Source organism: Palaemon carinicauda, chromosome 22, assembly GCF_036898095.1.
Source record: "Palaemon carinicauda isolate YSFRI2023 chromosome 22, ASM3689809v2, whole genome shotgun sequence".
Taxonomy (NCBI): domain Eukaryota; kingdom Metazoa; phylum Arthropoda; class Malacostraca; order Decapoda; family Palaemonidae; genus Palaemon; species Palaemon carinicauda.
The window spans coordinates 54,271,288-54,298,787 of NC_090746.1; the positions used below are offsets into that span (position 1 = coordinate 54,271,288).

The 27,500-nt window shown below is 34.0% G+C and overlaps 2 protein-coding genes across 2 annotated transcripts in view; both read right to left on the bottom strand.

Annotated features, from left to right (window-relative positions):
* The window catches only part of LOC137616447 (muscle M-line assembly protein unc-89-like), a 185,177-nt gene that overhangs the window by 140,059 nt on the left and 17,618 nt on the right, over positions 1 to 27,500 (bottom strand). The window lies entirely within an intron of this gene.
* On the bottom strand, positions 1,663 to 2,886 carry LOC137615888 (uncharacterized). The gene is made up of 3 exons (XM_068345574.1): positions 2,827 to 2,886; positions 2,003 to 2,348; positions 1,663 to 1,781 (listed from the first exon to the last, which is right to left on the bottom strand). The coding sequence occupies exons 1-3, from the start codon at positions 2,884 to 2,886 to the stop codon at positions 1,663 to 1,665; spliced, it is 525 nt and encodes a 174-aa protein (XP_068201675.1).

A 27,500-nucleotide genomic window follows, 5' to 3' on the forward strand; every position in this document is an offset into this window, starting at 1 on the left:
TAAATTTCTACCTCATACTTGGGATCGAACGCTAGCCCCTTCTAATGAAAGGCCAGGTCGAAACCAACCATGCCACGAGAGGCCATTAAAAGATATCGGAACCTGACGCTACCCAGCTGTCCGAGGATTTACCTGGCGAGACATCAGTCTCTTACTAGCGAGTTTTACCCGATATCCTGGCCCACCACATGACACAATTGGTAGTAATTCATTCAAATTACCCCTAATGAGTCAATATGGATAAATATCAACACAACATCGTGTTCAAATAGAAATAAATTTCTACCTCATACTTGGGATCGAACGTTAGCCCCTTCTAATGAAAGGCCAGGTCGAAACCAACCATGCCACGAGAGGCCATTAAAAGATATCGGAACCTGACGCTACCCAGCTGTCCGAGGATTTACCTGGCGAGAAATCAGTCTCTTACCAGCGAGTTTTACCCGATATCCCGGCCCACCACATGACACAATTGGTAGTAATTCATTCAAATTACCCCTAATGAGTCAATATGGATAAATATCAACACAACATCGTGTTCAAATAGAAATAAATTTCTACCTCATACATGGGATCGATATCTTTTAATGGCCTCTCGTGGCATGGTTGGTTTCGACCTGGCCTTTCATTAGAAGGGGCTAGCGTTCGATCCCAAGTATGAGGTAGAAATTTATTTCTATTTGAACACAATGTTGTGTTGATATTTATCCATATATATATATATATATATATATATATATATATATATATATATATATATATATATATATATATATATACTTGCTAAGTTACAACCCTATTTGTGTCCGATCTATTGGAGTCCAGACATGGATGGCTATATATGAAAGGTCTGGGACCCACTGACGGGTGTTAAGTACCAGGAGCCTGCATGGTGAGGAACAGTTATGCTGGCTGTTTAGTTCGCCACTCACCTGGCTGAAGCGGGGTCATTTCATTCATAAAAAAAAAAAACCTGAAGTAAATGCTGTGTTTAGTTGTAGCACCTCTTTGGCCCACATTTTGAGGTTCCTTACCTTTAGCGTCAGGGACTTTAGACCTCTTATTTTGAGGTGCCTTACTTCTAGCATTTGAGGTTCTTTGGCCTTTATTTTAGGTGTTTTAGCTTTAGCTTTATGACCTCTATATTTTTAGGTGCCTTATCTCTAGCATTAGGGCTTTTTTTTTACCTCTATTTTCAGGTGCTTTAACTTTAGCTTTACGGGCTTTATGACCTCTATTTTTAGGTGCCTTATCTCTAGCATTAGGGGCTTTTTTTACCTCTATTTTGATGTGCCTTATCTCTAGCATTAGGGGCCTTTTGACCTCCATTTTTAGATGCATTATCTTTAGCACTAAGGGATTTTTTGCCTCTATTTTGAGGTACCTTAACTTTAGCTTTAGGGGCTTTATGACCTCTATTTCGAAGTGCCTTATCTCTAGCATTAGGGGCTTTTTGACTTATTTCGAGGTGCCTTATCTCTAGCTTTAGGGGCTTTTTACCTCTTATTTTGAGGGGCCTTATCTCTAGCATTAGGGCCTTTTTGACCTCTTATTTTGAGGTGCCTTATCTCTAGCCTTAGGAGCTTTTTTTACCTCTGTTTTTAGGAGCCTAATCTATAGCATTATGGGCTTTTAGACCTCTAATTTTGAGGTGCCTTAGCTCTAGCCTCTAGCATTAGGGGGCTTTTTGACATTATTTTGAAGTGTCTTATCTCTAGCATTACGGACATTTTGTCCTATATTTTGTAGTGCCTTGTCTCTAACATTAGGAGCTTTTTTACCTGTTTTTAGTTGCCTTATCTCTAGCATTAGGGGCTTTTTTACCTCTATTTTGAGGTGTCTTATTTCTAGCACTAGGGACGTTTTTTACCTGTATTTTGAGGTGCCTTATCTCTAGCATTAGAGGTTTTCTGACCTTCATTTCAAGGTGCCTTTTTCTTTGTCTGCATCTTTTACCACTTTTATGTGTGGTTGACGTTTCTAGCCAGCGTACTCCATCTACCTCTGTTCCACACTTCATCACTGGTTAGTCCCTTTGATCGAAGGTCATCCTTGATACAGTCCATCCACCTTCGCTTTGGTCTCCCTCTCCTTCTCGCTCCCTGGACCTCCATTTCCATCACTCTCCTACCAATATAATGTTCGTCTCTTCTCATGGCATGACCATACCACCTTAGTCTACTTTCTTGGATCTTATCTGATAGTTTTCTAACTCCTGTGGTACCCCTAATTACCTCATTCCGTATCTTAGCTCTTCTTGTCACCACACACATCCATCTCAACATTCTCGTCTCTGCTACACCCAGCTTCTTCTCTTCTGTCTTCTTTATTGCCAACGTCTCCGCTCCCTACATCGTTGCCGGTCTCACAACTGTCCTGTGTACTTTACCTTTCAACTTAACCCCTATTTTCCTGTCGCATAGTACTCCACGCACTTTTTTCCAATTATTCCATCCTGCTTGTATTCTGTGGTTTATTTCTGCCCCCAGATCACTATCCTTTGCAACTGTTGATCCTAAATACTTGAAATTTTCAACTCTTTTTCAATCTCTCTCCTTGTAAACTAACTTTCCCATTCTCCCCATTTTTCAATCTCAAATACGCTGTCTTTTTCCTGCTGATCTTCAATCCTCTATTTTCCATTTCTCTTCTCCACTCCTCCAGTTTCTCTTCAACTAGCTCTCGCCTAGTGCTACACAGTATAACATCATCAGCTAAAAGCATACACCAAGGAGTCTGATCTCTCATACCTTGTGTTACTACATCCATGACCAGATCAAATAGGTAAGGGCTCAATGCAGACCCCTGATGTAGTCCCACACTTACTTGGAAACGTTCTGTTAGGTCTATACTGCTCTTAACATTTGCTTCTGCTCTGTCATACATATCCTGGGTGATTCTTGTGTATTTCTCAAGGACTTTATGACCTCTATTTCGAAGTGCGTTATCTCTAGCATTAGGGGCATTTTACCTCTTATTTTGAGGGGCCTTATCTCTAGCATCAGGGCCTTTTTGACCTCTTATTTTAAGGTGCCCTATCTCTAGTATTAGGAGCTTTTTTTAACTCTATTTTTAGGAGCCTAATCTATAGCATTAGGGGCTTTTAGACCTCTGGTTTTGTGTTGTCTTATCTCTAGCATTAGGGGATTTTTTACCTCTATGTTGAGGTAAAAAAGCCCCTAATGCTATAAATAAGGCACCTAAAAATAGAGGTCAAAGAGCCTCTAATGCTAGAAGTAATGCACCTCAAAATCGAAGCGAAAAAATCCCATAATGTTAAAGATAAGATGTTCAAAATGGTCAAAAAGCCCATAATGGTAGAGATAAGACACCTTAGAATAGAGGTAAAAAGTCAGATAATGCTAGAGATAAGGCACCTCAAAATAGAGGTAAAAAAAAACCCAAATGCTAGAGATAAGGCACCTCAAAATAGAGGTAAAAAAAGACACTAATGCTAGAGGTAAGGTACTTTGAAATTTTATTCTAAAATAACCCAGCCACTGAAGGGCGGGGGGAAGCCAGCCTCAACTTGGTGCCGGTCCCAAGCCCGGGTAAAGGGGGAGGGTTGGCGGCAGGAAAGGCATCCGGTCATGAAAAATTAGCCAAAACCAATATGGCCAGTGAATAATAACAGAATAAAATTTCAAGGTGCCTTATCTCTAGCATTATAGTCTTTTATTACCTTTATATTGATGTGCCTTATCTCTAGCATTAGGGTTTTTCTTTTACCTCTATTTTGAGGTGCCTTATCCCTAGCATTTGCTGACTTTTTACCATTGTTTTAAGGTGGCTTATCCTTAGCATTTGGGGCTTTTTGACCTCCATTTTGAGGTGTCTTATCTCTAGCATTAGGGGATTTTTTACCTCGATTTGAGGTGCATTACTTCTAGCATTAGAGGCTCTTTGACCTCTATTTTTAGGTGCCTTATTTATAGCATTAGTGGCTTTTTTACCTCTATTTTTAGGAGCCTTATATATAGCATTAGGGTCCTTTTGACCTCAATTTTGAAGTGCATTACTTGTAGCATTAGAGGCTCTTTGACCTCATTTTTAGGTTCCTTATTTAAAGCATTAGGGGCCTTATTTATAGCATTAGATGCTTTTGGACCTCGATTTTGAGGTGCATTACTTCAAGCATTAGAGGCTCTTTGACTTCTATTTTTAGGAGCCTTATATATAGCATTATGGGCTTTTTTACCTCTATTTGTAAGAGCCTTATATATAGCATTGGGGGCTTTTTGACCTCGATTTTGAGGTCCATTACTTGTAGCATTAGAGGCTCTTTGACCTCTTTTTTTTTTTGGTGCCTTATTTATAGCATTAGGAGCTTTTTTACCTCTATTTTTAGGAGGCTTATTTATAGCATTAGGAGCCTTTTGACCTCGATTTTGAGGTACATTACTTGTAGCATTAGAGGCTCTTTGATCTCATTTTTAGGTTCCTTATTTAAAGCAATAGGGGCTTCTTGACCTCGTTATTGAGGTGCATAACTTCTAGCATTAGAGGCTCTTTGGCCTCTTTTTAGGTGCCTTATTTATTGCATTAGGGCCTTTTTGACCTCTTCTTTTAGGAGCCTTATATATAGCATTAGGGGCTTTTTGACCTCGATTTTGGGGTGCATTACTTCTAGCATTAGAGGCTCTTTGACCTGTCTTTTTTGGTACCTTACTTACAGCATTAGGGGCTTTTTTTACCTCGATTTTGAGGTGCATTACTAGTAGCATTAGAGGTTCTTTAACCTCTATTTTTAGGTGCCTCACATATAGCCTTTGGGGCTTTTTGACCTCGATTTTGAGGTGCATTACCTCTAGCATTAGAGTTTCTTTGACCTCTATTTTTAGGTGCTTTATTTATAGCATTAAGGGCTTTTTGACCCTGATTTTGAGATGCATTACTTCTAGCATTATAGACTCTTTGACCTCTCTTTTGGGTGCCTTATTTATAGCATTAGGAGCTTTTTGACCTCTATTTTTAGGAGCCTTAAATATAGCATTAAGGGCTTTTTGACCTCGATTTTGAGGTGCATTACTTGTAGCATTAGAGGATCTTTGACCTCTATTTTTAGGTGCCTTATTTATAGCATTAGAGGCCTTTTCACCTCGATTTTGAGGTGCATTACTTCTAGCATTAAAGGCTCTTTGACCTCTATTTTAGGTACCTTATTTATAGCATTAGCGGCTTTTTTACCTCGATTTTGAGGTGCATTACTGGTAGCATTAGAGGCTCTTTGACCTCTCTTTTTAGGTGCCTTATTTATAACATTAAGGGTTTTTTTACCTCGATTTTGAGGTGCATTACTTGTAGCATTAGAGGCTTTTTTACCTCTATTTTTAGGAGCCTTATATATAGCATTAGGGGCCTTTTGACCTCGATTTTGAGGTGCATTACTTTTAGCATTAGAGGCTCTTTGACCTCTATTTTTAGGAGCCTTATATATAGCATTAGGGGCTTTTTGACCTCGATTTTTAGGTCCATTACTTGTAGCATTAGAGGCTCTTTTTACTCTATTTGTAGGTGCCTTATTTATAGCATTAGGGATTTTTTTACCTCCATTTTTATGTGCCTTATTTCTAGCATTAAGGGTTTTTAACCTTTATTTTGAGGTGCCTTATTTCTAGCATTAAGGGGTAGTTTGCCTCTATTTTGAGAAGCCTTATTTCTCGTATTAGGGACTTTTTTACCTCTATTTCAAGGTGACTTACCTCTAGCATTAAAGGCTATTTTACTTTTCGTTTAAAGGCTTTTCGTTGCTGTTCTTTTCTGTCTGTTCTAGTTTTTCAAGTTCTTTAGTTTTTCGGTTTACTTTAATATTTCATCTTCCAGTTTCCTTAGTTGTCTATTTCCTTCGAGATTTCATCGTATTCTTTCCTATTTCGTCAGTTTCCTTCTAGATTTCAAGAGATATTTCAGTGCCATGTGTCCACAGTTCGTCAGATTCCTCAGAGAAATCGATGGCATCCATGTCTTTGTCCATCAGGGCGATGGGTAAAGACAGGAATGCAATAAATTTTCTCCGCGTACGTTATCACGCTAAAGTAAACGACGAGCAACACAATATATTTACCGAAACGATCTGGATATGTCCTTTCTTCAATGTCAAATTTTGGGACTATCCTGTTGAAGAACCACACGTCGCTCACCGTTCAGTTGAACCATTCTGTCTCTGTCCTTATTTCCAATAGTCTCCAATTATAGGACATCGCTGCAAAACCCCCAGCAAAGGATCATTCAAGGCGCGTACATTATGTTCTTCAAAGCTCGACAACTTCTGCAGCAACCACCAAAACCAGCTGTAGATGAAAGTGTTCTGAAGAGCCAGGTTCAGGTTCAGGTTCTGGGGTGAGGCATAGCCTTTACAACGGCGCCTCTGTGTCTTTTAGTTTTGTGTGTTCCTTATTTTCACTAGTTTTTCTCTTTTCATCCACATTTGTTGTATACTTTTCTTATTTTCAATATTCTCTTCACAAAAAAGGAATTTTCCAACTGTTTGTGCACTATCTTCTTCGTATGGTTGTTGAAGCTCAATTGCTTTTATTCTTATATCACTAAACTGTGGACAATATAATATAAAGTGGTTAGCATTTTCTTCTACATCACAGAATACACAGTTTATATTTCCATCTTGGTGTCTGTTTCTTATATTCAAGCCCAATGAGTTTGTCCTTGCTCTGAATAATAAAATTGACGAAAATGTATTGTCATACACTTCCTCCTCTTTGATTTCACTTTTCCAGTTTTTATACAAAATTAAACTCTCCTTACACTCCATTTCATTCTTCCATTTGCTTGTATCCCATTCTCTTGTTCTCTTCTTTATGTCCTCTTTCGTACATCTCTTGACTTCTCTCATCGCCATCCCACATTCTTCAGCATACTTCTTCACATGCATCCACCACTTCCTCTTTTTCTTCCATAGCATTGACTATTGCTGTAAGTAGGTCATTTTCTCCCTTAAAATGCTATTAAGGTACCTCAGCTTACCATCCATTACCCTTGTTTTCATAGCAGATGCTCCTACATCCCCTCTCAAGGCTACAATTGCTGTATTCTTTACAGCCCCTAACATCCTTCTATACACTCCATTCTCTATTCTCTGCAACTTTTCTATTTCCGTTTCCGTTAAGTTAATCACATTTGTTCCATATAATATAGAAGGTAGTGCTACACTTTTCCAGTATGTTTTCCCTATCAGTATCTTATTACAACTTTTTTCTATGATCGAATATGTAAGATTGGCTAGCTTTTGCGCCTTAACTATCATTTCACTTTTCTGTGTTTTGAACATATTCCTACCATCATCTACCTTGATACCTAGGTATTTAATATTGCTTACTACTCTTATTCCCTCTATATTATCTGGTTTCTCCTTCATATTATATATAAGTACGCTACTTTTGTCTCTATTTATGTCTAAACCACACTGCTTTCCTATATCTATCACTTTCCTTATGTTTAATTCAGCATCCTCTATATTCTCAGCAAGCACTAGGACATCATCAGCAAAAAATAATACTACTAGCTTTATAATATCATTTTTAAAACCATTACCTTCCTTTTCTACTTGTTTTATAATCTGATAAGTAATTAATTTGAATAATGTTGTAGAGGCAGTACAGCCTTGCTTTATTCCACTACTTACGCTCAATATTTGTTCTACTCTTTCCCCTATGTCTAACGTAGTCGAGTCTCCCACATACACTTCAGCTATAGAGTTAATTATACTAGTATGTACTTTGTACTGCTTTAATGTTTCTATCAGTGCTTCCCTTTTTATGGAATCGAAAGCTTTTTTGAAATCTAAAGAGGCCACTATGAGTTTTTTCTTATTTTTGAAAGTTTCTTCGACCATGTATTGTAAGATGAATATATTATCCTCAATCCTTCCTCCTTCTGTAAATCCCGCTTGACTATCCTCTATGGCATTATTACTTTTTAGATGCCCTTCTATTTCATCCTTGATAAAAGCCATGTATATTTTATATGATACATTTGTGAGAGCTATAGGTCTCAATTCCTTTGCTGTTGGCTTGTTTTTCTTTTTTAACATTTTTGTTCTGGATTCTTTCCAGCTTTTGGGTTTTTCTTTGCTGGCTATTTCCTCTTTGTAGCAGTTCACTAGTGTATTCTTGCATATATCACTCATCATCATTGCTTTGTAGTAGTCTGGCTTTAGTCCATCTGGCCCGGCTGCGTTACCTTTCTTTAGACGTTTTAAGCATTTTTCTAATTTACCTTTACTCATTTCAGCGGCGGGCATGGGTTTAATTATTCCTTCGACATTAAGTACAGCATCGTAATGCTCCCTTAGATGTTCAGGTATACTATATTCATTTACAGTTATAATGTCGTTTTCTCTTCTCAAATTATTCAGGTATTCACTCTCCTCCTCCTCATTCCAGATCTCAGTTATTCTATTTTCATGTGTGTTGTAGACTGTTTTCCAAAATTTTACTAATTCTTCTTTAGCCTCTCCATCTGATAGTTTATTTCCTCTCTCTCCATATAATTGTATTGCCTCGCTTTTTATTTCTTTGCTATTTCTTAATTTGTTTATGTTTTCCCATAGTTTATTGTTTTTATCATCTCTTATCTCCCTGGTCTTCTTTTTCTCATATAACGTTATGCTCTCTTTCACCAGTATTTGTACTTCTTTCTTCTTATGATTGTATTTTTCTTCTAATTCTCTTTTTATCCTAATATCTTTTTCATTTCTCTTTTTTCTATTAAGTTCCTTTCTTTCCTTAATCTTTATTCTTATTTCCTCGGTTACCCAAGGTTGTTCTTTGGTCTTCCCTTCATTTGTTACCCTTCTCCTATATGTTTTAGCCAAATGTTCTTGTTTCATTTCTGCCATTATTATGTTTAGCTCATCAATGTTTTTTTACATCCTTTCTGACAAGTTTTCTCTCTATAGATTTCACATATTCGTCTATATCTTTTGCGTCACTGCTATAATATGTAATTTCTTCCCACTTCCCTTTATTGTAATTATTTTCGCTATTTGTTTTTGCCTCTTGTTGATCCTGTAGTTGTAATACACAATTCTCACAGTCAGCGCCCTTTTCCAAAAATAGCCGCTAACAATGTTCACTGCGTTGCATGCTTAGTTTGAAAAAAAAATAGATTAGGTCTTCAGAAGTCATTTGAATCTCGGGGCGGAGCTGTTCAGAACTGCTCCGGGAAGATTCTGTTCTGGAGTCATTCAGAACTCCATGCTAAGTCTACGACTATGTCTTCTGACGCCGTTTGAAGATGCCGGAAAATTTTCTTCAGGTGGCGTTCAGGGAGCTCCAGGAAGAATGTGTTCTGGGGTCATTCAGAACTCCATGCAAAGTCTACGGTTGTTTCTTCTGAAGGCATTTAGAAATCCGGGAAAGTTTTCTACCAAAGCCGTTCAGAGATTCTGCTCTAGGGTTATTCAGAACTCCATGCTAAGTCTATGGCTATTTCTTCTGAAGCCATTCAGAGATCCGTGAAGATTTTCTACTAAAGCCGTTTAGGACTCGCGGAAAAAAACTCTTCTTTCGTTTCAATAAACCTTAGTAACTCATCATCATCATCATCATCATCATCATAATAATAATAATAATAATGATGATAATAATATTAATGATAATAATAATAATGATAATAATAATGATAATAATAGTAGTAATAATAACAATAAATTACGTGATTTGATTTATGGATTTGAGTGTGAACGTTCTGAAATCGTTCAACGCTCGGATTTGCAATTTGAAGGAAAAGTTAAGTGACTGAATAGGAAGATGAAAAGATAATTAATACTATAATTTGTTACTTTCATTATTAAGTAACACATGAAGCGCACTAGGCGATCGAACTCTGGCGAAGGGTAATTGACGTTTTCAGCAAACCGCATCGAAACAACCGAAGGCTTTCAGGTTTGAGATTTAAAACAACCCATTTTCGGTACGAATCGATATCAGAGCCGTTCGAACCACAGAAAATACGTCTCGGAAAAAAGCATTTCACGGGTACTTTTCTGAAGAATTCATTTTAGATAATCAATAATGATGTAATATTCACAGGATTTTTCCAGTGGAATTATTACTTTTTAGATTTTTTTCGAAGGCGATGGATCATGTTATGTTATGTTTCTACCAATGGTTTATATATTCGCATATATTCGCACATCACACACCCACACACACACACACACACACACACACACACACACACACACACACACACACACACACACACACACATATATATATATATATATATATGTACATGTGTGTCATCAGCTGTGACTGGTCCACTATAGAACAGACCCCAAACATGCCACTTTATTTAGTTCGTCTTCTCTTCCTTCTCTAGCTTCTTTTACAATCTCTAGGGACACATTTTACAATTCTTAATGTCCATCTATTGTCTGACATTTTCATTATATGTCCTGCCCATGTCCATTTCTTTTTCTTACATGTTAGAATATCTTCTACTTTAGTTTGCTCTCGTATCCACGTTGCTCTGTTTATGTCTCTTATTGTTATTATTATCATCATTCTTTCCATAGCTCTTTTACGTTATAATCATCTTATGTTGTAAGGCCTTTAGTAAGGCTCCAAGTTTCTGATGCTGTAGTTAATACTGTTAGGACCATCTGATTAAATACTTTCCTTTTTAGAAAAAAGACATTTTATATATATATATATATATATATATATATATGTATGTATGTATGTATATGTATATACACACACACACATATTTATATATATATATATATATATATATATATATATATGTATACACACACACATATATATATATATATATATATATATATATATATATGTATGTATATATATACACACATACATAAATACATATATAATGAATACAAATGTCTCATCGGCGTCCAAAATCTAAGACAGCTTCTCCTCTGACAGATTTCCCTGCAGATAGTTTATAGGATAACAGCAGAAATACCTTTATTCGGATCACTTCGCGACCCTTCTTCAGGACTTTGTTGCTTTAGGAACTACACTTTAATATAAAGGTTATGGTGGTGAAAATTTGATCAAATTTTCGCCATCATAACCTTTATGTTAAAGTGTTGTCTGTCCTAAGTACACCCAGCAACAAAACCAGTGTCGCCTCGCCAGACCAGACTTGGATATATCATGCCATTCTTGCCCTGAAAGGTGGCCCGACATTCAAACAACCATGACATTGTTAGGATGGTTCAAATGTGAGGATGAGGGAATTTACCGATATCAGTCAAAGAAGTGTGAGGATATTTATATATATATATATATATATATATATATATATATATATACATATATATATACATATATATATATATATATATATATATACTGTATATATATATATATATATATATATAGTAAAGAGATAGAGAGGTCTTATCTCTTCTTATTTTAAGAAATGCAATTGTTTTCAAGAATAGTTATCGAAAAAAATAATCATACCGATATATTTGAATTCCTTAATACATTTTTATATGGAACATCTTTACATATTGTGGGAACTGACTATTCCAATTAGTAAACGTCAGAATGATATATCCTTTGTTTGCATTATCCTAGCAGCTGCTCTCTCTCTCTCTCTCTCTCTCTCTCTCTCTCTCTCTCTCTCTCTCTCTCGTTCAAGGATAAGTTAGCTAAGGTAATAAGAACTCTAAATGCTTATGTTAATTGGATATGCCCAAGCATCACACAGGACCGCTAACTACTTGCAAGCTGGTGTTGGATTTGTATTTCGTTTGGGTGAAGATCCCATGTTCCAAAGATGTTCAATGACCACCTAAATACATGTTAGAACGATATATGCCTGTTTTCATTGGGAGTTGGAATCATGGATATCAAAAGTTATCAATAGGGGTATTGCCATCATCAGCATCACTTCATAAATGTTAATATGCAAACCTGGTTAAGCCATACATTAAGATCACCCAATTGCCACCTCTCCACCATCATCTTTAACCCCCACCTCGTTATATCCTTTTACCCCTATCCCCACATGTTTGAGGTTTAAAGGTCTCACAGTTATGATGAGATCTTTATGGTGGAAGTTTTTTAGTAAATGAAAAACAAAATACAAAGATGACAATATTTCATACAGTTTGCTTTCCAGGTGTTTAAAATTATATCAAGCAATAGTTAAAAGACTTTATTCTTAGAGGTATAATGATAGCAAACTAATTATGAGCGTCTTCTATAACTCTAAGAATAAAGTCTTTTAACTATTGCTTGTTGTAAGTGTTTGTGTATAAGGTGATAGTGAACATCTGAAGGTCAAGAATCCAATTTCGTAATGATTTAACAGCTCAATGATATCCCGAGTTGTTTTAATGTGTTCTTTGCCCCCAAAAATGTAGGAATAGACACCAAGATCATCAAATTTATGTTGATAGTTATAGAGTTATGATGGTTCAAAGGCTTCAGCGGCCATCTTGGACGCCATCTTGAAAAAAAAAAACTTTTCCGGGGTCATAGTTTGGTAAACTGTTAGTATGTTAAAAAGTACATTAAAACCTACCAGAATCAGTTGAGAAACCTTTTGTTACAATTTTTTGGGGGTGGAGGGGGTATTTTTCATATATTGACCCTACTAAGTTAGAGTATCGTTAGGCAATGGTGACAGAAAAGTCTAAAGGTGACTCATGAATGGGACAGTGTGAATGTTCTAGCAGGACAGTGCCATAGAAAATTACCATATATATATATATATATATATATATATATATATATATATATATATATATATGATTAGCTCCCAGATCCCCTCGGTCCAGGATGGGTCAGGTAGTGGCTGTTGATGACACAGCAGGTAGACCTATAGGGCACCCCTCAAACCCCCATCCCTAGCTCACAAGGATGGTAATGTTATAGACACTGCAACCTTAGATGTCAGGATGCCAGAAATCCTCAAATATAGTCACTACAAGGAATTATCGAGCTTTAATGGGTCTCGAACCTCCGTCCATAAGATCGCGAAACAGGGACGTGTCTAATAGGTTACCAGATTCCTGACCCATGTAGACGTGTGATTATACTGTATGTTTCCGTAATGTAAGCCAATTCCCCTTTCAATAAAATAGTCTAGTACCCTATACCTACGGGAAAATTGGAACATGCAACCCCATTTCACCTTTCTTTTCATCTCTCGATTGTTGTGTCCGTGTTTGCCAGTGGCAGCGGATACCGCAGTAATTAATCGCCAAAATCTTTCCTTTCGAGAAACACGAAACCGCTTTGAAGATTAGGGGTTAACTGCCTCTAACCATTATAGAATACAAAGTTGTTTGTTAACAGCTGACCTCTGAAGGTTATCGTTTGATTCGGCAATTTAATTTTGTTCCCTCACAACTTATTTGTCTTGACGGTGATGCTAATCTTAGTGTTGGATCTCATGAGTGATGGTAGTTGGCAAGAGAAGAATTCCAATTTGAAATTGAATTATTAGTTATTATTAACAATTTCTTCTTTTTTAACACATTTAGGTGTTTTTCATCGTTAGTTTACTGCTAATCATTTATAAACAGTGTACTTCGAGCTGTCGAGAGTGACAGTTCAGTAGAACAAGTAACATTTTGTTAAGTTGCATATATATATATATATATATATATATATATATATATATATATATATATATACATTATATATATATATATATATATATATATATATATATATATGTGTGTATATATAATGTATATATGTATATATATATATATATATATATATATATATATATATGTGTGTGTGTGTATATTATATATATATATATATATATATATATATATATATGTATGTATATATTATATATATATAAATACATATATGCATATGTAAAAATATATATATACATATGTATATATACATATATATACATACATATATAATGTGTATATATATAACGATTAAATTCCCCCATTAGTCTCAGAAAATAAGATTTTGTATTTTCCGAGACTTTAAAAATGGTTTTATTCCCTCATTCTGTTTAAGTGTCGCCTACAAAAGGACAAAATTTCTCCCCCTCCCGCCGGTCTTTCCAATATGAAAAGATAATCAATGTTTTTGAGAATGACCTTCGTTCTACCCCCGCTAAGAAAATCCCGCTTTTTATGTTATTCCTGTACCTGATTTGTATGCGTGGCGCACACTGTGTCACCCCATCAATGGGACGAAGCGAGTCTGGGCTCTCACCTTCTAATCTTTTATTGCTTTGCAATTGCTCACCGAAAATGGTTTCCCTGATGATACTGGTTTTGTGGCATTGGATGTGTTTTTAATTTATTTGTTTGATGTCTGTGCCATGGGGTAGATGCTTAAATGTTATCCTGAATTTGTTATGTAATGTAAGGTATTTGTGGATACCTTAAAGTGGGGAAAGGGTTTGTGTATCGCCATGATCAGCAAACATGTACTAGCCAGGGACACCCATACTAGGTTGGTTTGCTGTGAGCGATTAGACTATAGTTTCCCACCATCACCAATCCATACTGGCCAGCGTGGTGATGAAAACTGGTTAAACTCCTGACGTGAATAAAGACATGCCAGTGACCTTTGTCCTGCATTCGACTAGAAACAGCCAAAATTTGTTTTTATTGAAATATCGAGAGATTTCTGAAGATTATATTTTTAATGGTTTTTAAGGCTTTAATTTTCATGTATTTGAAATATCTTACTGTTTATTCATCGAAGACATTTCTGGTAATATTTTTAATAGACATTTCTTCATTGACTTATTTGCGATTGCATCACTTTAGAATATATGAAGTTGCAACTAAGACCTCTGTTACTGGAACGTGTGATCCTTCTACTTAGTCTTCGGGAGTTTTTTTATGCAAAGAAATTGGCGTGGCCTCAGACGTCTCCGTCTTTTTTTCTTTATTGAATATATGCAAATTTGTGATTTAATGACCCTGAAATTACTGTGTTCCAATAAGATAAACATCTCCACTCATCCAGGCTACACTTGTTTGCATATATATATATATATATATATATATATATATATATATATATAAAATATGTATATATATATAATGTATATATATGCATATGTATATGTATATGTATATATATATATATATATATATATATAGAGAGAGAGAGAGAGAGAGAGAGAGAGAGAGAGAGAGAGAGAGAGAGAGAGAGAGAGAGAGAGAGAGAGAGATATTACTGGTCATATGCGTGCTTAATCAATCAACAAGATTCATTAGATTCATTACTGAACTTCTGTGCCCTTTTGTTTGGTGAGTGTAGAACCATAAGTGACATTTATGGAAGCCCTTGTTATCAGTGAAGAGTCCAGTATGCCTTGTTTGCGGACTCGTTAAGCGATAGCTTTAACCCATCATGATGGGCTATTACGTACATCTAGTCGCTGTTGTTGTTTTTTTTTTTCTTTTTTTTTTGATAAATTATATTTTTTGTTTATTCAGCTGCTTTATGTATTTGAAATTGTTTTGGAACAGTTTTTGAAACAGTTTGTACAATGTGTTATTGGGCCCATAATCAAATATATTTTTTTTACGTAAATTAATAGAATTTCACATTAAAATTTCCGAAATGTATCCTCAAAATAATGAATTCCATTGAATAAATTGATAATTGTCTTGTCAAAAAATATTATGGAATATTGATTTCATGAATTAGAATTGATTATTGTTTTTATAAACTTAATAATGTATAATCGTTGTATGACACTTAATGAATAGCAGTTTTATAAATTTGACCGATGGAATAATGATTTTACAAGTTTGAATGATAGAATAATAGTTTTGTAATTATAAATTTAGACGATGGTATGATAGTTTTATGAATTTAAAATAATTACTGGTTTAATGAAATCAAACTAATAAATAAACGCTGTGCTATATAAATATATTGAAAAATCACTCTTTAGCCTGAAGTGCTACAGAAACCAAAAAGTTCAATCTTGCCGGAAATTAATTAAATAACTTGAATATAACTTGAAATCTATGACGGTTGTGTAAGTTTACATCTTATCTTTAATTCCATATAGGTACAGTTGTAACGTGGCAAGATATGAGACGAAATTGCAAGTGATAGGCTGTTAGGCTTGGCTTTGGCAAAGATTGGTGACCTTTGTTTGTAGCCCTGTAGCTCTCTCTCTCTCTCTCTCTCTCTCTCTCTCTCTCTCTCTCTCTCTCTCTCTCTCTGGTGGATATACGAGGTGCCTCACACTGAGGGACCTGGGGTAACCCAAACATAGAATAAGGCAATAAGGTAAGGTAAGGCTTCTTCTTCTTCTTCTTCTTCTTCTTCTTCTTATTATTATTATTATTATTATTATTATTATTATTATTATTATTATTATTATTACTTACCAAACTACAGCCCTAGTTAGAAAAGCAGGATGCGATAAGCCCAAGGGCTCTAACGGGGAAAAATAGCCCAATGAGGAAAGAAAATAGGGAAAACTACAAGGGAAGTTTAAGAACAACAATAACATTAAAATAAACCTTTCATATATGAACTATAAAAACTTGAAAATAACAAGAAGATGAAAACTTCAAAAGAAAAAAAAAAAAAGAGAAACAAAATAGAATAGTGTGCCTGAGTGAAGCTTTAAGCAAGAGATCTCTAACCCAAGACAGTGAAAGACCATGGTACAGAGGCTGTGGCATTACCCAAGACTAGAGAACATTTGTTTGATTTTGGAGTGCCCTTCTCCTAAAAGAGCTACTTACCGTAGTTAAAGAGTCTCTTCTACCCTTATCAAGAGGAAAGTAGCCACTAAACAATTGCAGAGTAGTAGATAACCTCTTGAGAGAAGAAAAATTGTTTGGTAATTTCAGTGTTGTCAAGTGTATGAAGAGAGAGGAGAATGTGTTAAGAATAGGCCAGACTATTCTGTGCATGTGTCGGCAAAGATTAAATGAGCCGTAACCAGAGAGAGGGATCCAATGTAGTACTGTCTGGCCAGTCAAAGGACCCAATAACTCTCTAGCTGTAGTATCTCAACGGGTGGCTGGTGCCTTGGTAACCTACTACCTATATTTATGTTATTATTGAACAATCCCAAAGCTCATAAACTTGGTAAGTAAAATTGTCCTAAATATAAAATCGAAAACCAATAAAATAACTAAAGGAAGAATAAAGGTAATTGAATAAACAACCTTCAGAATAGATTTTGTCTCTCGAGAAAAGAATTATTTTTGTGAAAATCGCATATTTTTCTTATCACTCTAATATCCCGGCCCGTCATTTTCGTGGTTGGCTTGCATGTGGCAAGTTCATAATCTCTCTCTCTCTCTCTCTCTCTCTCTCTCTCTCTCTCTCTCTCTCTCTCTCTCGTAGACATAGCACCATTTGATTATAGTATTATCCTATGTTTTATTTTCGTATATTTTATTAAATGCACTGGTACCGATCATATTAACTAAAATAGATGGTCGTTAACATAATTTTAGAATAGTTTGAATTCCTAAGATTACGTAACGCTATTCTTGACTAAAGTTGAATTTTGTGTCTCAAGAAATAAACAGGGTTTTATGGGTGTAACTTTCTGGGATTACATGAATTACATGACTATTGGTCTTATACTTCCCTTGATATACAAAGGTTTGCACCGAAGGTGTGTGTAACCACCTGTGCCACCTGGAAAACCCTATGTTGTATCAGCAGGTGTTACCAAGAGGGAATTGTCACCTGTTGTTGCTAACTCTTTGATATTAGATCAGAAGTTGTTTGTAAGAAGTCGCAAATGATCGGGCAATACCTGGGAGAAAATAGATGGATTTCAATGGACTTTATCATAAGCTTTTTAATGGCGGTTTCGATTTTTCTTCAAATTTCAAATTTGAGGAAAAGTGACGGTGTGTTAGCTTTTAATTGTTCGAGTATTTGTTGTTGAAGAGTACTTTATCACGCGCAATTATTTTTTATTACTTTTATACAGTATTTATTATATACATTTATGATAATTTTTGATTTAAGAGAGATTTTGTAAAAAAGTAAGAATAAAATCACTTTGAAAGTCATTTTGTGAAAATAAAAATAAACTGTATCTTCAAATTATAGTTTACAGTTTGTCATTAGCAGTCATTTTTATATATTCATTTCTACGGTGCGTTCTTTTATTACATACAGTAATATAAAATTCGTTTTATTCCATTATAGGGAACTTCTAACAGTCTGACCTTGAACGGTTCACTTGACATGGAGAATTATAAACACAGTTTCAATCCTCATTTTTGAATTACAATGAAGAACTGACGAGAGAGAGAGAGAGAGAGAGAGAGAGAGAGAGAGAGAGAGAGAGAGAGAGAGAGAGAGAGAGGCGTGAGGTGTTAACAATTCAGAACAGCAAAGGGATATAATTTACTGCGATAAACCTGTCATGAATATTATGGTTATTTCTTTTCCTTTTTTTTAAATAATGGAATTTTAGATGAGATACCTTATTGCTCTGGCTTTCTGATATTCTAATATTTAGACTTATCCAAGCGATGAAAAAGCCCTGGTATCAAAAATATGCTGGATATTTTACTCCATTGTTTTATCATAATTAGAAACGTTAGTGGGCACTTGTCATATATAGTTTCTTAGAACACTGAATTATAATAGGTATCATTTAAATGTAAGATGTTGAAGATTTATAAGCTTGTTAAGAATATAATTGTATGTTCGTTTATGTATTTTAGAGTTTATTTTACTACTGAATACATACATTAACAAATCAGGACTGAATTTTACTTCGACATGTTTTCAAATATTAGAAATACATTTTTATTTTTTAAATTTAAGACATATATTTCGAGTAGTTACATTTTCAGGAAAGTGTTCATGTATTAAGATTGAACATTGTTGCTTGTATTCCTATTTTTGTAATATTACTTTTCAATAACTTCTATGATATTAAAGATAAAATTAAAAAATATTTTTAAGACCATTGTGGAAAACGAACGTTCCTCGTCCCCCAACCAATGTCAATGCAGAACTCTCTTCCACTATTAGGAAGTTTAAGTAGGAAACAAATCCCCCTTTTATGAAGTTTAAATAGGAAAGGAATTCCCTTTTATGAAATTTAAATAGAAACTATTCCCCTTTTATGAAGTTCAAAAAGGAAATAAACCACTTTCATGAAGTATAAATGGGAAAGAATCCCCTTTTATGAAGTTTAAATAGGAAAGGAATTCCCTTTTATGAAATTTAAATAGAAACTATTCCCCTTTTATGAAGTTCAAAAAGGAAATAAACCCCTTTCATGAAGTATAAATGGGAAAGAATCCCCTTTTATGAAGTTTAAATAGGAAAGGAATTCCCTTTTATGAAATTTAAATAGAAACTATTCCCCTTTTATGAAGTTCAAAAAGGAAATAAACCACTTTCATGAAGTATAAATGGGAAAGAATCCCCTTTTATGAAGTTTAAATAGGAAAGGAATTCCCTTTTATGAAATTTAAATAGAAACTATTCCCCTTTTATGAAGTTTAAAAAGGAAATAAACCCCTTTCATGAAGTATAAATGGGAAAGAATCCCCTTTTATGAAGTTTAAATTGGAAACAAATCCCCCTTTTATGAAGTTTAAATAGGAAAGGAATTCCCTTTTATGAAATTCAAATAGAAACTAATCCCGTTTTATGAAGTTTAAAAAGGAAATAATCCCTTTTCATGAAGTATAAATGGGAAAGAATCCCCTTTTAAGAAGTTTAAATAGGAAAGAAACCCCTCTTATTAAGTTTTGAAATGAAATAAACCCCCTTCTATGGAGGTTAAATAGGAAAGAAACTCCCCTTTTAAGGAAGTTTAAATAGGAAAGAAACTCTCCTTTTAAGGAAGTTTAAATAGGAAAGAAACTCTCCTTTTAAGGAAGTTTAAATAGGAAAGAAACCCCCTTTTAAGGAAGTTTAAATAGGAAAGAAACTCTCCTTTTAAGGAAGTTTAAATAGGAAAGAAACTCCCCTTTTAAGTAAGTTTAAATAGGAAAGAAACTCTCCTTTTAAGGAAGTTTAAATAGGAAAGAAACTCTCCTTTTAAGGAAGTTTAAATAGGAAAGAAACTCTCCTTTTAAGGAAGTTTAAATAGGAAAGAAACTCTCCTTTTAAGTAAGTTTAAATAGGAAAGAAACTCTCCTTTTAAGGAAGTTTAAATAGGAAAGAAACCCCCCTTTTAAGGAAGTTTAAATAAGAAAGAAACTCTCCTTTTAAGGAAGTTTAAATAGGAAAGAAACTCCCCTTTTAAGGAAGTTTAAATAGGAAAGAAACCCCCCTTTTAAGGAAGTTTAAATAGGAAAGAAACTCTCCTTTTAAGGAAGTTTAAATAGGAAAGAAACTCACCTTTTAAGTAAGTTTAAATAAGAAAGAAACTCTCCTTTTAAGTAAGTTTAAATAGGAAAGAAACTCTCCTTTTAAGGAAGTTTAGATAGGAAAGAAACTCTCCTTTTAAGGAAGTTTAGATAGGAAAGAAACTCTCCTTTTAAGGAAGTTTAAATAGAAAAGAAACTCTCCTTTTAAGTAAGTTTAAATAGGAAAGAAACTCTCCTTTTAAGGAAGTTTAAATAGGAAAGAAACTCTCCTTTTAAGGAAGTTTAAATAGGAAAGAAACTCTCCTTTTAAGGAAGTTTAGATAGGAAAGAAACTCTCCTTTTAAGGAAGTTTAAATAGGAAAGAAACTCTCCTTTTAAGGAAGTTTAAATAGGAAAGAAACTCCCCTTTTAAGTAAGTTTAAATAGGAAAGAAACTCTCCTTTTAAGGAAGTTTAAATAGGAAAGAAATTCTTCTTTTAAGGAAGTTTAAATAGGAAAGAAACTCTCCTTTTAAGGAAGTTTAAATAGGAGAGAAACCTCCGTTTTATGAAGTTTAAATAGGAAATAAGCCCCCTTTTATGAGGTAATAGGAGCAAAACTCCCCTTTTATTGAATTCAAATGGGAAAGAACCCCTCTTTTATGAAGTTCAAAACAAAGAACCTCCCTTCTATGAAGTTTAAAGATGAAAGAAAACATTATATAAAATTTAAAGAGGTAAAACCCTTTTTTGAAATTAAATAAGAAATAGACCCCTTTTGTGATGTTTAAGTAGGAAATAAATATACCCCTCATTTTATGATGTTTAAATAGGAAATAACCCACCCCCTATTTTGTGAAGTTTAATTACAAAATAACCCCCCCCCCCCTTAATGAAGTTTAAATTGGAAATAAACCCCCGTTATATGAAGTTTAAATAGGAAAGAAACTCCCCTTTTATGAAGTTTAGATAGGAAAGAAACCATCCTTTTATGAAGTTTAAATGGAAATAACCTCCTTTTTGTGTTTTTTGGAGTTTGAATAGGAAAGAAACTCCCCTTTTATGAAATTTAAAAAGGAAAGAACCACCTTTTGATGAGGTTTAAATAGGAAATAAACCACCCTTTTATGAAGTTTAAATAGGAAATAATCCCCTTTCATGAAGTTTGACTAGGAAAGAAGCTCCCCCTTTATGAAGTTTAAATAGGAAAGAAACCCCTTTTATGGTGTTTTAAAAGGAAGTAACCCCCTTTTATGAAGATTTAAAACTAAACAACGGTTTTATTAAGTTTATATATGAATGAAATGCCTTTTTATGAAGTTTATATAGGAGATTAACCCCTCTTTTATGACATTTGAATAGGAAATAAACCCCTTTTTGTGAAGTTTGAATATGAAAGAAACTCCCGTTTTAAGAAGTTTAAATTGGAAACAAACTCCCTTTTATGAAATTTAAATAGGAAATAAACCCCATTTATGAAGTTTGAATAGGAAATAAAACCCCTTTTATGAAATTTAGATAAGAAATAAACCCCTTTTTATAAAATTTAAATACAAAATAAACTCCATTTTATTTATTTTGAATAGGAAAGAAACTCCCCTTTTATGAAGTTTGAATAAATAAACCCCCTTTTATGATGTTTGAAAAGGAAATAAACCCCTTTTTATTAAGTTTAAATAGAAAAAAATACCCTTTTTATTAAGTTCAAAACAATGACCCTCCTTTTATGAAGTTTAAAGATGAAAGAAAACTTAAGAAATTTAGAGGAAACCCCCTTTAATGAGGTTTAAAAAAAAACATTTTCAATTGTCCAAAAAACTTTACTGAATGATTTTCTTCAATTACACCCCCCCCCCCCCCTTCAGAAGTGTCGCGTCTTCCCAATATGTTAGTTTTCATCAATGATATATAAAATTGCTTCAGAATTCCTGACCTTGACTATCTTAATCCATATTCTGTGATGTAAAGTATTAACGATTTGTTATATTCTCTCTCTCTCTCTCTCTCTCTCTCTCTCTCTCTCTCTCTCTCTCTCTCTCTCTCTCTCTCTCTCTCTCTCTCTCCATGCATTTAGCAAAAGTAAAATCAACTCCTTAACTTTAGTTCTTAGTTTACGATGAACACTGATCGCCTGAATATCCAAGTAAACCGGTTTATTAAAAATGATTTTTCAGGAATTTATTAAAAGTATTTTATTCAGGTGTTTATTCAGTTCGTGGGATCATTTGAAAATGATTTAACACATATAAATTAAGAATCGCCTTGGTATTTACTGGTTATATGATAAGAAAAACGATGATTGGATTTTCGAAGATATATTGTCTCTTGAAAGTACTATAAATTTTCTGAAGTATTAATTTTTTTCTAAACTTTTGTTATAGCTCATATAAATGAAAGGACTTCAAGAAGACAAGATAGAACATTGAAATCCCATTCATGTTTGTCTCATCTTAAGGATGTCCTTAGGGCAATATATTTATCAATCCTGGGCCAACATGAGAAAGTTGAAACTGGAATTAAGATATAAGTTGAATATACGTAGGCATATGTAATGTCAGATAATGTTTTAAACCTCACTCTTTGAAAACGATCAGTTTAAAAGTGAGCTATGGTTATAATAAAAGTCATTTCTTAACTTGCCAATCAAAATGTGACCTGAGGGGCTATAGCAAGAGTCCCACCTCAGAGGTCAGCACAGAAATTACCAAATTAGCAGAGAAGAGATAGGCATAGTGATAATGAACTACTGCAAAGAGGGGGTTAATCTGAGTCTCCCTTAGAAATGTGTTAATGGTCAGACCCATCGCGTGTAAACAAGTCCCGTCAAGATGGAAACGAAAAATTAATAGGAATATGAGGGCAATGGCACTAACACGACGTTGTTGTTATTGTTTATGATCGTCTGGTCCTTTTGACTCTCATGTTTGTAACCCTCACTTATGGAAGCTATTTCATCTCCATTTGTGTTGTGCGTGATGGTTACAACATCCAAAATTTTGATAGAAATGAGAGAGCAAATTTTATCATCATCAAAAAGTTTTAAATAACCAATAAAAAAGAAGTTAAGCAGCCTATAAACAAAAGTCTTCTCTTAGAAATATTCATTCAGTCCAGTTGAATCCCGTGGCCCAAACCAGCACCGTCGAACAAAGTGAATAACTGACGAGTGTTGGTGTGTTGGTGTGTTGGTAGATGTCAGGAAAGAGTATGTAAGTTGCATAAATGACCGTACTGTTCCTTCATTGGGCGACATTATTATTAAAGGGATGGTGATTTACAAGCTCAATGATTCAAACTTGATTCCAACAGAGGTGGCCATAAGTAGACAGATGCCTCGGAGAAAGGTTGATTGTCATTTTAAAACACTTATGATTCACCTTCCGTATTCACCCCTCACCCTACACCCCACTTGTTACCTCGTCTGTCTTCGTGTCCCTTGTTATTGAGTTCTATAGCTTAAATTAAACAAATCCTGTGTATTTAACTTTACTTAATTAATTCTTTTAGGTATAAACCTCCCTGGGGTGTGGTGTCTCAGCCCAGCGTAAACATGGTCGTTGCCCTGCTCACCGTGTAGGTTGACAGTGGTTCTGTTCTCACACACCACCCAAACAAGAGTAATGAACCGTTGTGTTAAGCAATTAGTTCCTCGTGTTGGTGAAGTGGTCTAACGCAGGTCGATAATAGACAGACAGACTGGAACAGTAGATTTTAGTGGTTCCGATTTAATTCCATTTCCTCTTTCATGTATTAGGGTTTTCTAGCAGTCAGCTGTTGAAATTAGCTGAATAAATCTAAAAGACATGCCATTTTCAGTTTCAATTTATGAGAATGGGAGCTTCAGATTCAGTGTGAATGAGACTGGTATGTAGTGTCATGATTGCACGTGGTTTGATTATTGAATGTCACTTTAACAGATAAAAAATGGTTTTGCTTTAGCTTATTCAATGACTTACCTTACAATAAGTTTGTACTCTGAGATTTCTCCTAAATCTGGTACCATGTCGTGTATACAGTATGGGAGTGTGTGTGTATATATATATATATATATATATATATATATATATATATATATATATATATTTCGTAAAATATTTTATTTTAATTGTTCATTGTGGCTATTGTATTTTGTATATTTCTTTATTTCCTTTCTTCACTGGGCTATTTTCTCCATGTTGGGCACCTTGGGCTTATAGCATCCTGCTTTTCCTACTAGGGTTATATTTTATCTGGTAATAACAATAATATAAATATATATATTATATATATATATACCGGTGTATATATATGTGTGTGTATATTGTGTGTGTGTATATATATATACATATATATATATATATATATATATATATATATATATATATACATACATATATATACATATACTGTATATACACACATATATATTTATATTTACACCGGTGTGTATATATATACATACGTACATACATACATACATATATATATATATATATATATATATATATATATATATAGTATATATATATATATTTATATATAACGTATATATATATATATATATATATATATATATATTTATATATATATATGTATATATATATATATATATATATATATATATATATATGTATATGTATATACAGTATATAATCATCAGCTGTTACTAGTCCACTGCAGAAGAAAGTTTTCATATATGTACAGTTAGAATCAAAAGAACGCCGACATTCAGGGGAAATCTTTCGTCAGATGTCTCTAGTGTTCCCACGACAAAACGGACAAGGAGTTGCTCTTCTTATAACTTCTACGAAATGGGTGGAGCATTCTCAAACCTTAGCGAATCAGACAGTAAAGAGCCGTCTTTGTTAGCAAAAGTATACAAATGTTACAAATCGAGTTGCCATATTTCAATTCTGTATAATCATTTGAAGTCTCAACTTTTCAATACAAATACAAAACATACACACATACACACTCACATGCATGCATATATATATATATATATATATATATATATATATATATATATATATATATATATATATATATATATGTATATATATATATATATATATATATATATATATACTATTATTTTTCAATTGCTACTTTTTTTCGTAAGAGGAACCATGTAGACACTTTCCAGGGAATGGGTGGGGGGGGGGGGGGACCTCCTTCAACCCCCTGCCCGGCCATTCCGACACTGAGGCTGAGCAAATAGGAAAGTCATTTCTATTTTAGGGGTTGTGGAGACAAGCTGCTTGTAGACTCATGATACAGCCTGTTAGATATTGTATCATTGCCTGAGATTTATTTGATAACCGTCAATGTTCTAGTAAATTTGGCTAACCTAATTCATTATTAGTTTATTTTTTAAAAGATAGCAGCAGTAGAATAAAATAGCGGCTGTTGATGGAAGGTCGATAAGTAACGAAATTTAAGTATTAACTTTGCATAATAGATAATCAATGATGTATATAATAGATACTGATGACTGCAAAGCACCTTGAATACAATCAGAATTTATTATTTCATATCGAAAATAACTTATATTGAGGTAGATGAGGATGCTATCACATTCTGGCAAAGGGTTTAAAAAATTTGTTTTATTGACAAATCATAGTCTCAGAACGACATAATTTTCAGAAATTTTGTCATGTTACTATGATATAACTATTTTCCCAAAATTAATTCTCCTATAATTTTTCCTGAAAATATACACGACTAGATGGCATAAGCTCGAAATGATTCCCCATTCTAATACCCTGATTGTAAGTTATCAATGATTATATAATTGCTAGTAGCTTTATCTTGAGAAATTAAACAGCTTTGAGATCAAACCAACTTCTTATCAATTTCATGCACAAAGGTCTTATAATCTTGATTCAAATAGGCTTAGCTTTGTATGATAAAGTCCTTATTTACAGAGATCAAGTGCCCGAATTAGCCCAGCTATGAGGTGCTAGATGTAGGTCTCTTGACCGGGTAAATTACGCAAGGTAGATGGGCGCTTAACAAGCGAAAAATGCATTACTATCCGTGAAGCTCTAGTTCGGGTTGTTCGAGCAAAAGTTATCCACAATTTCTACAGCTGGTGCCGTGAGTAGGGTAAAGGAAAAACCAAATATTAAAATATCTCGGAAATAAAAGTTTGATTGTCCTTTTAATCACTATCTTATACAACTATGGAGCGATACTCATGGATTCCTAAATATTTTCTCTCATTCTTTAGATTTTATTTCCTGAGCTTCTTCCTCTATCCCCTGATTCATTATTTAATATTTGTGTTTCTTTCTATCATTATTTATTCATTAAATATTATCTTTAAAATGAACGCCCGTCTGCCTTGGTGCTCGTCTTAGGGCTTCAACTTTGGTTCTTAGCTCCTTACTGTGCCTCCATAAAAGAAATCTCTCCCAAGCGGAAGCAGAAACACCTTCACTTGACTATTCCAACTTGGAACAATTTGATATTTGTGTGACACCAAGACAAGATATTCATTAGCTGGATTCCGGAATAAGGCATTTGGAGATCTGTAATTTATTTTCCTCTATCTTAGTTTTTACAATCTCCATCGAAGTAAAAAAAAATGGCATTATGAAGCATGCTTACATGAATAAGTGGTGCCCCTCAGATTTTTTATACAATATATATCCCATTCCTCTATCATTATTCCAGTTAACGAAAATATCTTAGTTGATTTTAAAGCAACTGGTTAAATTTTCCTACAGAACATTTAAGGTATATAGAGGAGTATAAAATATAATAATCAAACTATATGCAGCCGGACAAATGTTGGTATACGGATCCTTAAGGAAGCAAATCCTCTAAACGCCCAAAAGCAATTATAGTTATTTTCCCCAAAATCACTCCTTATCTGGATAAACATTTGATTCTAAGAAAATAATCTCTATTTATATCCTGTAATAACTATCTCCAATTTTGCCTTTTAGTTTCGATAATTATCAAGTGAATAAAGCACTAACGATAAAGATTGAATTAGCAATGTAGTAAAGATTTTACTATATATGTTTAAGATTTTAGTTCAAATGGCAATGCTAATCCTTCAAGGCCAAGATAGCAGACGGTGAGATGACAAAGCTCAACAATGAGAATGTAAAATAAATGATGAATAAAGGGAAAGTGGCTTAGAGTCTAAAGACTGAAACGGCGCATACCCTTGAATCTGAATAATTTGGGAAATATTTTACAATAAAGTATCCTCGCGTATTAAGAAATGTTACATTCAATGAATATCTATAAACTGTAAG